Raw genomic sequence first — 15,108 nt, 5'->3', positions numbered from 1 at the left:
AGGTACCCCGCGAGAGGGTCTCAGGGATGTGAGGCTACGGCGTGGTCTTACCTTGCCCTTGAACAGGATCACTGGGCAGACAAACCGTCCTCTGCACCTGGCCGTCTTGCTGCGGTTGACGAGGTCCTGCAACTTGCTCACCTGCACGGTGCTCTGAAACCTAAAAACGGGCAAGAGAGGTAGGTCAGGCTGCTTCTGCGTGAGTACAGTGTGCCCCATACTAGGGTTGTGTGTGTGTGTGTATGTGTGTGTGTGTGAATATTCATTTCAAATTTAATAAATGCTCAGATTCCTAAATTCTAGATCATGGACATGCTAAGCTTTTCAAGAAAAGAAAAAAATGCTATATTATAGATACTAAAATGGAAGTCATCCTGATTTCAAAACCTTTAAAACCTGAAGACATGGTATTTAAAATACAGAAACATACATAGCAAACTGAATGTTGATTATGTCTAGGGTGTTCAGTATTTTACTCCAAAAGTAAGACAATAGGTGTGCTGGGGACCCTCAGGAAATCATGGGGCCATTCTTGTCATCTTTCAGAGTGCAGGATAAGATGAAGGTTCACATTTCACACGGCTGTGAGCCTCTGATACCTCCCCAACGTTCCAGCTACCTCTAACAGTCCAAAAAGCCAACAGGGCAGGGAATGCTGGAGCAAAGGCAGTGAAAGAGAAGCTATTTGTGGCCTTGAGAAGCACAGTAGCTAATGCACTGGGTTTGGTAAGGGAGCTTCTAGAACATGAAAAAAATACATTTAGAAATGAGCTTAAGCAACTCACATATTAAATCAGGTCAAATCAGCTGACCCCTAAAAGAAGGGTCTACTCTCATAGCTTCACCCACTGATTCTTTTTTTCTTTTCTTTTTTTAAAATTTCTTGGCCGCGCTGAATGGCATGCGGGATCTTAGTTCCCCGACCAGGGTTTGAACCCGCGCCCCCTGCAGTGGAAGCGCAGAGTCTTAGCCACTGGACCACCAGGGAAGTCCCCACCCATAGATTCTTAACAAAAGACTCCACATCAGCCAGTCAGAGCTTCTGGTTGCAAGAGGAACAGGAGGCAGGGAAGTTCAAGAGTGGGAAGCTACTCCCGCCATGCAGAGTAATGCAAGGTGACAGGAGAGAAGGGAGGGAAGACACTCAAGTGCCCTCCTTTAAGGGCTGAGCTTCCAGGCCAAGTCCAAGAGGGCGTTCATTCCTTCTACATCCCAGTCGTGCTAGCACTCCCGTGTCACTGCACAGCATGTGCACACAAATAATTGTTTCAGAATGACTAAGTTCACCAACTCCTACACATCTGTGGTACCCTTTTAAGCATATCTGGATGCTGCTGGCACCAATAAAAATATAGTCTTTTAAAAACACTGCTGATTTCTTAGTAGCCTTCATAGATATATTCTCAAACCAGTTACTAATAAAATAACTACTATCAAGTGAAGATGTGAAACTGAAGTTAAACAGCGGTCTTCAAATAAAAACCTGGACCAAGAGTTTGGTGACCATGGAAAGAGAACAAGGGGATAAAATAAGAGGACTTATACTTCCTATGGTGATTTTTCTGTAAGGTCTGATTTAAGATTTTTTTTTTCATTTTTCTTAAACATTTTGTTTTAAATCACAAAATTATTATATCCTTACCATAACCAATTCAAACAACAAAGAAGTGACTACATGTTATTTTTACGATCAAGATTTTTTTCCTTTTTTGATGGAAGGAGGAAGGCTGGGGTGCCTCTTCAAGGTGCCCGTAGGACGGCACGGGCCAACTAGCCAGGTCCTAGAAAAAACATGGCTTACTGAAAACCAAGTTCTGCCACCTTCCCCTCACTCAGGTTCTCTATGGAATAAAAAGGCACCTCAGGGTTTCCCTGGTGGCACAGTGGTTAAGAATCCGCCTGCCAATGCAGGGGACACGGGTTCGAGCCCTGGTCCAATAAGACCCCACGTGCCGCGGAGCAACTAAGCCTGTGCGCCACAACTACTGAGCCTGTGCTCTAGAGCCTGCGAGCCACAACAACTGAGCCCACATGCCACAACTACTGAGTCCACGCGCCTAGAGACCATGCTCCGCAACAAGAGAAGCCACCGCAATGAGAAGCTCACGCACAGCAATGAAGACCCAATGCAGCCAAAAAATTAAAAAAAAAAAAAAAGGCACCTCAGAATGAAACAATGGCCTAATTAAACTGAGATGCCAAGATAATACAAAACTGAGCACACAGAGCACGGCTCACAGTAGTCTCCCCCCCACCTTTTGGTGGCCTCCGTCCATTTGCACAGATGTGGTCAGCACCATCTGTTTTAACCGACTCTCACGGAGCTCACTCCAGCAGCTCTAAAAGCCTTGTAACTGCATTTGAGTCTCCCAGGCTGAATCCTTCCATTCAACAAACTCTCCACATAACCGAGGGAGAGAACATGCCAGCATTTCCCTCTTAGAGACTCTGGGCAGGCTTATCATGTGAAGGAAGGCACCTTTTTCTTGTTAGGCTAGCTGGTGCTTTATTTTCCTGGGTCCCCTACTCAAAGAACCAATTCAGTTTCTGTTCTCAGTCGTTCCTGTTTTTATTTTTGTTATCTCTTGGCCTCAGAATCTTTCCCTTACTGTGCTAAGCACTGGGCTGTGTCAGGCACCTGATACTCATATTTGAATGAATGAAAGTGAGCTTGTGTATTTATGTCTGTCTTGTGGGACTGAGCCCTTAACCTGTGGGATCTAATGCTATCTGTAGAACACAAGGCTGGCGTCTGAAAGTTAGTGGAGTGGGAGAACAACCCCCCCACCCTACGCTCACACACAAGCTGGAATTATCAAGTGCAGAACTTTAACCACTGTCTTCCAATGCTTCACCTGTACTTGCCCTAATTCTGGCCTTTGTTACACTGTCATTGCTCATTGATTGGTCTGTGTTACTCACCAGATCTAAAGGTAGGGACTTCATCTCTCTGGTAGGGCCTCCAACTAGATCCCTGGGGTCTGCCTCATGGCAGCAGTTTGTCTCGTTGACAAACTCATGTCTTCGTCATTCAGAGATCCCCATCCAGGCTTCTATTCTCAGATATGGGCTAAACTGGGGAGGTGGGTTAAGAGGACCAAACCACTTCCTGAATCCAATTCTACCCTGTGTAACTCAGTCTAATTAGTGTCATATTAACACCAAGTCCAGGCATGTGTAAAGAAGCAAAAAGTGCTACTTCTTCCCACCTGAACATGCACATACTCCTTTCTCTTTAACAGGCATCGCCCACTCAGTATCACTTCGAGGCCTTGCAAGAAGTGAAAAGTAAAAACAAACTCCACGGGACTTCCCTGGTGGCGCAGTGGATAAGACCCTGTGCTCCCAATGCAGGGGGCCTGGGTTCGATCCCTGGTCAGTGAACTAGATCCCACATGTGTGCCGCAACTAAGAGTTCACAAGCCACAACTAAGGAGCCCACATGCTGCAACTAAGACCCGGCACAACGAAATAATAAATAAAAACAAACAAACAAACAAAAACAAACTCCACAATTCCTCTAGGGTTAGGGATATACTGCAGTGACCCTAGCCTGGGCAGCTAGACCCCGCTAGGCAAGATGGGAGCGCCGTGGTGGTGACAGAAAGAAGAGGCAGTCATACAAGTGCTCTGATCTACATTCAATTCCTTTTCCCAATACATTCTTTTTTCTCAGTGCACCCCACCACGACCTCATTACAGGGCACACTGATAGATCCCATTTTACTCCTCCGCTTGAAAGGCTTCTCTGGCTCCCTGGCGTTCCCAGGCTATAGCAAAGGTGAGACTCATCTAGGGAGCTCTCTGAGGCACAGATTCTGGAAACTGTGATTCAGGGGCCCTGGAATCTGTGATTTCAATGAGTGCTCAGGGGGTACTAGCCCAATAACCACTAACACCCACAAGTCCACACGCCTGATGATCAAGACCCTGTACAAGCTGGTCCCTAACAAAGGACATTTCAGGGACACCCCTACTCATCCTTCCAAATCCAGCTGAAAGGTCTCCACAAACACACACCAGGCAGAATCCACCCTTCTCCCCAGTTCGTCTACAGCAGTGCTTCTCAAACCTCCATTTGCGTACGAATCACGGGGCCATCCTGTTATGCTGTGATTTTGATTCAGTGGCTCTGGAGCCCAAGACTCAGAATCTCTAGCTGTTCCTGGGTGCGCGGATGGGCGCACTGTGAGTAGTGATGGCCCGCTGCGCTTTGCAGCACGACTCTACCACAGCACTCATCATCACAGTGCTTCCACGGGGCCAGGCTCTCACGGATATTGTTGGCAACAGCTCCTGGAACTCCCTTAAAATCAACAGCACGCAGGGAGCCTAGGGGAACAAACTTTGAGATCGACATAAAGCACTTCCTAGAGCGTCAGTGATTGTCTATCAGCGTCAACAACGCCACCATTTACTGACTGCCTATGGGCTGCATCCTGTGCCAGGTGCTCTGTGTCTGCTCTGGTGTGAACTGTCACCACACACAAAGCACTCGGGCCTTGGGAGGCCCTCAGTAAACGGTAGCTCTTACTTCTAATTCTTACAGCACACACGTCAGGCTTGGAATAGTCCTGTTTATCAGCAGGAACCGCAAAAGCCACTTTTCTAAATAGAGGTAGAAACTGATGAGGAAACTAAGAGACAAAGAGGTTCAGTAACTTCCCCAAGTTAGTTACACAGCCAGCAAGCAGGGCAGCCAGCACGTACGCTGACCTCAGGCTCTTAAGCTCCACATACCGTAAGTGCCCTTCCACATGTCGACAAAGCATACCTCCCACTTGCTCTCTTAAAAAAAAGAAAAAAACAGAACAAAAAACACTGAGGTTCAGAGAGGTGAGGTGTGAAGTCAGCTGTCTCAGGACAATGAGCTATAGGGTAGGAGTAAAACAGGAGGCCAGGGCTGTGACTCCCAACCCCTCCTTCTATGCTGTGCTACTCTGTCAATCTAAGATGTGAAACCCTGAAGAAAACAAAGATGTCAATGAGGCTTGACACCTGGGAAAAGTGAGCCTGCCCCACCCAGCTGCAGATGTTCCTAACCCTGGGCATGAGCTGTCAAGGCCTTCCCAGATGGGCACGCTTTGGTTACATGATGCTCACGTGTCTTTCTCCTTCTCAGAACTCTCATACTCCAGGAACACGATGTGCTGGGGGTAGTGGCCGCAGATATCCCCATTCACATTTTGGATCACGCTGTAACAGTAGTCTCGGCCAAACAGCTCCAGACACCTCTTCTCAATGCGCTCAACCTGCACAGAGGAGGAGATCTGAGCATAAAGAAGATTCTGGGGTTCTGAGAATTAGGCGGTTCCTGACCTGGAGAGGTCTCTGGGAATGACAATGTGCCTCTGTGATTATAATTCAATACCAGGAAAAGACATCTTGCTAGATCACAGGCCCTAAACGTGTGGTTCATGAACCCCCATGGTAAACTTTGGGAGAGACTCTGAACCCCTCAATGTTGTGGTGAAACTGTGTATGTTAAGCGTTTGAAGAGAGGCTGACACCTTTCGTTAGATTCTCAAAGGGGTCCACAATCCATAAAATATTAAGAACCCCTGCTCTAAGTTACTTTATTTTTAATAAATTTATTTATTTATTTTTATTTTTGGCTGCATTGGGTCTTTGCTGGAGCACACGGGCTTTCTCTAGCTGAGGAGAGCGGGGGCTATTCTTTGTTGCAGTGCGCGGGCTTCTCATTGCGGTGGCTTCAGTAGTTGTGGCTCGCGGGCTCTAAAGTGCAAGCTCAGTGGTTGTGGCGCACGGGCTTAGCTGCTCCGTGGCACGTGGGATCTTCCCGGACCAGGGCTCGAACCCCTGTCCCCTGCATTGGCAGGCAGATTCTTAACCAATGCGCCACCAGGGAAGTCCCTCTCTAGGTTACTTTAACCGGCACTAATCCATTATCTCCCTTTGGCTGCAGATTCTTCCCCATTCTCCAGCCACAGACCAGTACCTAGAAGCTCTAGTTAGTGTAATGAGTAAAAGATGCAGACAAAGCTGTCTCCTTACACGCAATTTGCTTATGAAATAGAAGGAACAGCTCCCTTAAAATTGCCCTTGTTTTGCTCAGTTCAGGGAAAGACCCAGCAGAAGAACAACATAAAACCTGTAACATCTCAAGAAGTCTGCAAAAGATCAGAAGTTTAGGGCCAGGTGGAGTGAGTCAAGTATAACTTTTTACAACCCTAATCTTCAGGGGTGTGTAAGAAGGAAGGGGGGCCCAGCAAAAGTGACCCTCTAGCCACCCAAAAGACCAATGTGGAGGGAAAAACTCACAAAAATTAGAAATCCTCAAATTTCAAGGGGCACGAGTATCATTAAAAAGCCTATTAGAAAATACAAATTCCAGATTCCCACCCCCAGAAATTCTAACTCAGTAGGACTGGGTGGGATCATGAAACCTTTATTTTTAACAAACACCCCAGATGATGCTGAAACAGGTGGTCCTCAGGCTAAGCTCTGAAAAATACTCGGTCCTTTGGAGAGTGGGGGAGACCCATCATTACTGAAGTCTTCCCTGCATTACTCCAGACTAGCAGATGCCAAGTGCAGTAAGTCCTAGCATAGGTAACCCCTGGAGCCAAACCAGAGTTTCATGGCCTGGGAGAGAACAGAATTCCATTGGAAAACCTGATGCTAAACCTGCCAAAACCACGTGGGGAGTGAAAGATGGCAGGGTCGGCAAGATTCCCATCAGACTGCCAGGCAATGCCTAAGATGGGAATGGCCTGACCAGACTGGAAGCCTTCCAGGTCTGGCAATAAGGAGACTGAAGGGAATCCCAAAAGTAGAAAAAAAGAGAAACTAAGACTTGCTTTTGACAAAGGAACAGAGGGAGTATGAGTTGCCTTCCTGCTCTATGGAAGAAGGAAAGGGATGGGCCTAATTCTAAAGTCATGCTGAGACTGTACAAGGGGGCAGCACACTCGGTTTATCTCTTGGCTCCATTCTGCCCCACCCCTCCAGCCCCTTCACTCTGATCTCTGACCTGGATAAATCATCTACCTTCAAAAAAATCTAGATATGAGAGTTTTTGTCCCCATACCTAATGCATGGGAATAACCCTCCTCAGCTCCTCTTCTCTAATCTCTGAACAAGGCCACTCAGCGCTAATCTTTGACCTCCAAACCCTTTTGTCTCAAACCAAAACGTCGTCCTTCCTTGGCTCGTTTTAAGTCCAGTTCCTCCTTTTCGGTTTTTAAACCCGACCCTTACTCTCCGGGTCCAGACACTGGGCACTTCCCTCTCTCTCTGTCCTATGACCCCTGACCTCAGCAACGTCGCAAACCAGGGACCTTCTCTTTCTGCTCATCGCGCCTCCGGACTCACCTTAGAGCCTCCCGTCCCGCTGCAGTCCTTGGCCCGGTACTGAGTCCGGGAGAACTCCTCCAGCAGCTCCCCGAGCCCTGGCTCCTGCGGCTGTGGGGTGCCTGAAGAAGCCGAGGACCCCGCCGAGGCGGCGGCGGCGGCCCGAGCGCCGGCCATGGCCCAGCCCCGCGTCCCTTTCAGCGCCCTGCCTCGCCCTCAGCGCGGGCCAGCCCAGCCCATGGCACCTGGAGGCACCGACTGCGAGCCCTGAACCTCCGGAGCCGCCTCAGCCACCTCCTTCGCTTTCCACTTCCGGCCCCGCCCCACCCAGCCGGATGTTTACTCCAGAGCTGCCCAATCGGAGCCCAGGACTCGCGCCCTGCCCCACGATTACCTGCCCACCCCCGACGCGGAGCGGTCCAAGTGGTCTCCGGAGAGGGGACCGCGGCCGCTCTCAGAAACCTCGTGCTCCGCCCCACCGGGTTTCCCCTGGGAAGCCAGGCTAAACCATTGGGGCTGCGGGGGGGTACAGCGCGGAACTAGGAGGAAGGAACCACGGGAAAGAACCAGCCGAAGAGTGGAATAAACCATTAACAGGGAGAGGAGGCGGGAACTCTTGGAGGCACCTACTTAGTGTTGGCAACCATAGTAATGACAATAAATAATAAAACAGCATTTCGTAAGGCACTTTGCTTGCATTGCTGCTCACAGCCGTCCCTCTGATTATAGTGCTGCAATAGTCAACCCACTTTATTGAAGTAACCGCGGGTCATGACTGACTTGCAATTCTGTAATTAAAAAGCCCCATGTTATTTTTCTTTTTTTTCTTAATGGAGTATTTCAAACATTCATAGAAATGGAGAGAATAGTATAATGAACCCTCATGTGTCCATTAGCTTGTTTCAATGATCATCAACATACACCAATCTATCTTGTTTCATCAATCTTTGCCCCATCCAATAGTATTATTTTAAAGCACATCTCAGGGTCGGAGGGAGGGAGATGCAAGAGGGAAGAGATATGGGAACATATGTATATGTATAACTGATTTACTTTGTTATAAAGCAGAAACTAACACACCATTGTAAAGCAATTATACTTCAATAAAGATGTTTAAAAAAAAAAAAAGCACATCTCATTATTTAATCTGTGAATACGCCAGTATTAATCTTCTAACAGATTAGTACTGTTAAAAAATGATTAAGGAAGAGAATTTAGGTGTTAAACATACTTTAACACTTCATGAAGCCACCACTGTTTGTTCCCAAGGGTCCAAAGAACTGCAACATGGGACTGAAGGTAGGACACTTTTATAGGATAAAGAATAAGGAACAAGGAAGAAATGGGAATTCCCTGGCGGTCCATTGGTTAGGACTCCTCCGCCCTTTCACTGCTGAGGACCTAGGTTCAGTCCCTTGTCAGAGAACTAAGATCCCTGCAAGCCACCTGGCGGCCAAAAAAAAAAAAAAAAAAAAAAAAGAACATGGAAGAGAAAAATAGAAAATGAATAAAGAACAAGGAAGTAATTATAAAGCCCAGAGTTTGGGGATTGGCTGACTAGATATACTGTGTTTCTGGTCAAGCAGAACATTTACAGAGACACCAAAGTTACTAAGTTTTGCTCTCTTGCTGTGGCACTCTGGGCAGGAGTGGCTCCATCTTTGGCCTAGAAATTTATTTCAGTAATTCTCCCTTTTCTCATCCTCTTGACCATTCAAGAGGTTTGGTCAAAAATATCAGTACTAACATGATCCTCAGTCACCACTGCCTCTTCTGCTCTCAGTGTAGCATTCACAAGAGGTGATGTCAGGCTTGTATTCTTGGCCCTGGTTCTGTTCTTCTGTTCTCTTTTGTCACTTCAGTCAGAGAGAGACCATGTGTTGGCTGGTCAGTCGCTGCCCACATGTATTTAAAACTTTTGAGAGAACCCAGCTTATCAGGGAGACAATAATAATTACTAGCAACAAAACAATGTCCATGGTTTGGAGAGTACTCCTGAGCCAGGGTCCCCATGATCCAAACCAGATAGAAAACTGGGGACACTTCTTTAAGCCAGTTGGCCTGTTTATGTATTTCGTGTAACTATGTCTCCCTTCCCCAGAAATGTTTATGCAGCGAGCTTGTTCCAGAGAAACTGAGGTGTTATAAATCAGGGAGAAGTTTGTGACGGGAAGAAAGAACTACAGGATCACCAGCATCCAAGCCAGTCCAATAGTCAGTTTACCCTTCTTTGCAATGGTCTATGGTAGGTGAACAGTTATCTTTCCAGGCTAGAGCAAGCCAAAAAGTGGAGAAAAGAATAATAAAGACCTTCATGATATAAGAATTAGGAAAAGGATGGTCAGAGAAGGAAGGAAGAATGGAAGGAAATGCTCTTAATCTGACTTCTTGGGAGGAAACAGTCTACCTCAGTGTTGCCTAGTTCTCTTCCTAGTCAATTGGATTTTGAGGTCTTTGGCATTTAAACAGGGCCAGATGTCAGGTGGGGTCTTCTTCAGTTGTGAAACGTACCCAGATTTTTTAATCTGTTTGTTTGTTTTTTTTAAAGTTGGCTCTTTTATTTTGCTATATATTTTTTTATACTTATTTATTTATTTGGCTGTGCTGGGTCTCAGTTGTGGCACATGGGATCTTCGTTGCAGCATGCAGTATCTTCTAGTTGCGGCATGAGAACTCCTAGTTGCAGCATGCGAACTCCTAGTTGCGGAATGTGGGATCTAGTTCCCGGACCAGGGATCGAACCTGGGCCCCCTGCAATGGGAGCACGTAGTCATAGACCCTGGACCACAAGGGAAGTCCCTGTACCCAAGTTTTCACACCTTGTAATTCGACAGTGATGTTAGTGGTCAAGAACACTTGGTAGGGTCCTTTCCAGGAATCTCACTTCTGCAAAAGCATCAAAGTAAAACAATAATTGTCTGTAAATGACAACGAACTTTAAAATGCCCATGGTTGGAGATCTGATGAGAGTTCATTATAATGGAATTGACAAGGAAATTTGGTTATTTCTGTGATACCCAACATTTTTAAGACGATAACTAGGAATCTGGGAAGCTGAGGCCCATTGGGTAGCTAGCAGGGCACAGGACTGAGCTGAAAAGCCATACTTCCCTGTTAACGTCCTGTGCTCGTGCCGAGGGGGCAATGGTGGCTTCCTATATCCTCCTGCACACTGGACAGAAGATGCCCCTGATTGGACTGAGCACCTGGAAGAGCAAGCCTGGCCAGGTAAAAGCAGTTATTAAGTATGCCTTGAGTATAGACTACCGCCACACTGACTGTGCTATCTATGGCAACGAGACTGAGATTGGGGATGCCCTGAAGGAGGATGTGGGACCTGGCAAGCTGGTGCCTCAGGAGGAGCTGTTTGCGACTTCCAAGCTGTGGAACACCAAACACCACCCTGAGGATGTGGAGCCTGCCCTCCGGAAGACACTCGCTGACCTCCAGCTGGAGTATTTGGACCTGTACCTGAGGCACTGGCCTTATGCCTTTGAGCAGGGAGACAACCCTTTTCCTAAGAATGCTGATGGGACTATATGCTATGACTCCACTCACTACAAGGAGACTTGGAAGGCTCTGGAGGCACTGGTGACTAAGGGGCTGGTGGGGGCACTGGGCCTGTCCAACTTCAGCAGATCGATGAAGTGCTCAGTGTGGCCTCTGTGCGCCCAGCTGTCCTGCAGGTGGATTGCCACCCATACCTGGCTCAGAGGGAGCTGTTTGCCCGCTGCCAAGCACGCGGCCTGGAGGTGACTGCTTATAGCCCTCTGGGCTCCTCTGAGCATGCTTGGCGTGATCCTGATGAGCCTGTCCTGCTTGAGGAGCCAGTGGTCCTGGCACTGGCTGAAAAGCATGGCCGGTCTGCAGCTCAGATCTTGCTCAGGCGGCAGGTCCAGCAGAAAGTGAGCTGCATCCCCAAGAGTGTCACACCTTCCCATATCCTTCAGAACATCCAGGTGTTTGACTTCACCTTTAGCCTGGAGGAGATGAAGCAGCTGGATGCCCTGAATAAAAATTTGCTATTCATCATGCCCGTGCTTACGGTGGATGGGAAGAGGGTCCCGAGAGATGCAGCTCACCCCCTTCAATGACCCATATTGAGACCACAGCTTCCTGGCTTCCTTTTCATCTCTCCAGCTATAATGTCCTGCCATCCCCAGAAAGAAGGAGTTAATAAAGCCATTGGAGTATCCATCCAAAAAACATAAAGACAATAACTAGGATTATAATTTATAACATTATACCATGCACATCAGATTTTTAGGAATTTTATATAAGTTCTGGAACACTTATGTTAATAACATACCCACACAAAGATAAGCTAAAGTTAAACATCACTTCTTATTTGGCAATGTTTTCTTTGTAATTTAACATATCAAATAAGCCTAATTAGCTTCACATTTCTCTTTTTATAAGGAGAGAGAACAAATATACTAGGGTCCCTTTGGAAAATCCCAAAGTTGGCCCCAGGTCAAAAAAAACTTCATTTAGAATTTGATTTTGGGGGGTTCCCTGGTGGCGCAGTGGTTAAGAATCCGCCTGCCAATGAAGGGGACACGGGTTCGAGCCCTGGTCCGGGAAGATCCCACATGCCGCGGAGCAAGTAAGCCCGTGAGCCACAACTACTGAGCCTGCGCTCTAAAGCCCTTGAGCCACAACTACTGAGACGCATGTCACAACTGCTGAAGCCCACGTGCCTAGAGCCCGTGCTCTGCAACAAAGAGAAGCCACCGCAATGAAAAGCCCGCGCACCACAAAGACGAGTAGCCCCCGCTCACAGCAACTAGAGAAAGCCCGCACGCAGCCACAAAGACCCGACACAGCCAAAAATAAATAAATAAATAAATAAATAATTTTAAAATTGGATATATTAAAAAAAGAAAGAATTTGATTTTGGGGAAGTTTGTCAAAAATATCCATTTAAGGGACTTCCCTGGTGGCCCAGTGGGTAAGACTCTGCGCTCCCAATGCAGGCGGCCCGGGGTTTGACCCCTGGTCAGGGAACTAGATCTCACATGCATGCCACAACTAAGACCCTCTGTGCAGCAACTAAGACCCAGAGCAGCCAAAATAAATAAATAAGTAAATAAATATTTTTTAAAAATATCCATTTAACCAAAGTGACAAGTAAAGACTTCAAAGGCAAGTACAGAAAGTTACATAGTTGTAAAAACCCCAAACCCTTAGCTTTTTTAAGATTCAGGGTTTTCTATTCGCAGATTAAATGTCTTTAAAAATATGACTAGGCTTTTGAGAAAAAAATAAAACTGAAAATCTTGAAAACCTCGACATATCAGAAGTGTTTATTTTTTGGAATTGTTACCATGTCCAAGCTCGCTCTGCTCGCCGCACAACAGGGCAATGAATCGCAGACGAGGTGTTGAGGCAGGGAATAGACTTTATCAGGAAAGCCGGCAGATGGAGAAGATGGCAGACTAGTGTCTCTGAGAAATCATCTTATCAGGGTTTGGATGCCAGTTTCTTTTATAGAATCAGAGAGGGAGAGGCGGAGAGGAAGTAAAGTAAAAGGGCCATCAGTCTTGCAAAACATCTCCTGGAATGACCAGCCTCGGTGAGGGGATGTGTTTTTTTTTTTTCCTTGCAGCCATTCACAGGTAGGCAGGGTTCCCTGAGGCAGGCCATTTTGTATGATTATAATAACAAAAGCAACGCAAAGGAAAGGTTAAAGTTAAAGAAACAGATCCAACATGGAGTCCAATTTAGCTCTTCCCTGTTAAAATTCCCCACTGTCAATGTCCATTCCACAATCTTGTGGAAAAAAGGGGTGACAAAGTTCTAACTGCTCAGTCGGATGGATCTTTCTGGGAGTGTCCGCCATCAGTGTCAGTGTTCCAGATGTTGAGATTTGTCTTTTGTTCCGCTTTGGAAGTGTCTACTTGACACTTGTAGACTTAAGAATATTCACAACCTAAAAGTTGAGAGTTGTCAGGAATTTTGAGGGCTTCAAGCCCAGGAGGCTGCATCTCAAGTTAAGAAATTTAGCATTTTTCTATGTATGGGAAGATGCTAGAGTCTGGGCTCACTGAAATAATTTCTTTGATATGCACCACAGCCCAGATGGGGCCTGTATCCTGTATTTTCACATCCTGCGTTTCCTCAGGGCTCACCATAGGGAGTGGCTGCAGTCTGATGGCTGCTAGATGGCAGGTCTTCTTCTCCTTCCTGAGTTTCCTCAGTGTTCACCGGCTCACACTGGGGGGCTGCAATCGCTGATGATTGATCCTCTCCTCTTGGTCAGGAATTTGACCAATATTTGGGAGACATTTCATGACCAAATTTTGTGCCATGGTGCTGGGAGGCTCATCCTAGGTCAGGCGAAAATTCTTGATATGCCACTCCAGGTGCTAATTTTTGGATTAGGCCCTATTGATAATTAAAGGTTCTCTGGATCCTCTGTCTAATTATGATCCAGGAGACATTTTCCCTTGTTGCTTCTTGCCATACCTAGAATCACATTATTACAATTATTTTTATGTTATAAAAGTGATCTATTTCCTTAAGATGTTTAGCCATAGACGTTTTGTTGGAGGCCTGGTTACACACTGGGTACTGCAAGAGACAACAATCTTATAAAATAGGATATAAGTAACAGCTAGTAACATTGACAAAGACATAGTGCAGCAGGGAGACACAAAGCACAAACAATTTGGAAATAAAGAACAAATTAAAACAATGATTAGCATAATATCAAGTCCACAGGAGAACCAGCTGGAGACAACAAATTCTGTCAGGATCAGGTAGAGAGAAAAAGATAAATGTTTCATCTTTGTTTAAAAAGGCATACTTTATCAACTTGTTGTAGGTCATAGCATAAGGTTATAGCATAAAAGTTTTTTCCTAAAAACAAAGATTAAAGTCAATATAGTTCCTAAAGTCATAAAGTTATAAATCATATTTACCAGTTCACTCAGTCCCATATAATTAATTCCCATTGATCTGGATGAAATAATCAGGTTTCCCATCAGTTTTGTCATTTGTTACCCAGTCCAGTGATATTATCTAAAGGCAATAAGAAACTTATATTTGTTAAAAAGTTCCTTTTTATCAGTCTTCTTGAAAAATCTTCATTTTGTAAAAGCATCAGGACAAAAAACAAAATAGTATGGTTAAAAATTTGAGTACAGGTCTTCCCTGGTGGCGCAGTGGTTGAGAATCTGCCTGCCAATGCAGGGGACACGGGTTCGAGCCCTGGTCTGGGAAGATCCCACATGCCGCAACTAGGCCCGTGAGCCACAATTACTGAGCCTGTGCGTCTGGAGCCTGTGCTCCGCAACAAGAGAGGCCGCGATAGTGAGAGGCCCGCGCACCACGATGAAGAGTGGCCCCCGCTTGCCGCAACTAGAGAAAGCCCACGCACAGAAACGAAGACCCAACACAGCCATAAATAAATAAATAAATAAATAAATAAATAAATAAATAAATAAAAATTTGAGTACAATGCAATTAGCAGGATTCTTGGATATAATATTTTAGAATAACTAGTATTATGATTGATGACATATCAGGACATATCAGATGTTAGGGATTCCATATAAATTTTGGAATATCTATATAAATGACATTTATCCATACACTATAATCTAAGGTTCATCTCCAATCACTTTACGATGTTTCTGAAGTAATTTAACATACCAAATAAACTTAGTTTGACATCTCTCTCTGAGATGTCTCAGAGATGTTCTTTCGAAGTATCCAGAGTCAGCTGGAGGCTAAAAAGCTTTAGTCAGATTTTGATATTTGGGAAGTTTGTTAAAAATATCAAAAAGGTTT

The 15,108-nt window shown here is 45.8% G+C and overlaps 1 protein-coding gene and 1 pseudogene across 7 annotated transcripts in view; one reads left to right on the top strand and one right to left on the bottom strand.

The window, feature by feature from the left end:
• Window positions 1-7,650, bottom strand: part of MTMR14 (myotubularin related protein 14) — a 42,918-nt gene extending 35,268 nt beyond the window's left edge. For 3 of the 6 annotated variants that reach the window (XM_082415707.1, XM_082415709.1, XM_082415708.1), the window contains exons 1-3: window positions 7,336-7,649; window positions 5,104-5,252; window positions 52-160 (exon numbers count right to left, since the gene is read on the bottom strand). In XM_082415707.1, the coding sequence (XP_082271833.1) occupies window positions 52-160; window positions 5,104-5,252; window positions 7,336-7,491 (414 nt within the window). In that variant the 5' untranslated portion in view covers window positions 7,492-7,649. Of the gene's footprint in view, window positions 1-51; window positions 161-5,092; window positions 5,253-7,335 lie in introns of those variants that run through there. The other 3 variants (XM_082415710.1, XM_082415712.1, XM_082415711.1) reach the window with 3 other exon arrangements.
• Window positions 7,651-8,445: 795 nt separating this feature from the next.
• LOC309638998 (aldo-keto reductase family 1 member A1 pseudogene) lies at window positions 8,446-13,887 on the top strand (annotated as a pseudogene). Its single transcript has one exon. The product of its transcript is annotated as an aldo-keto reductase family 1 member A1 pseudogene (transcript).
• Window positions 13,888-15,108: the final 1,221 nt, after the last annotated feature.

Source organism: Balaenoptera physalus, assembly GCF_965194825.1.
Source record: "Balaenoptera physalus genome assembly, chromosome: 11".
Classification (NCBI taxonomy): Eukaryota; Metazoa; Chordata; class Mammalia; order Artiodactyla; family Balaenopteridae; genus Balaenoptera; species Balaenoptera physalus.
Note: the sequence above shows the minus strand (reverse complement) of the source record. Positions and strands in the feature narration are given on the sequence as shown.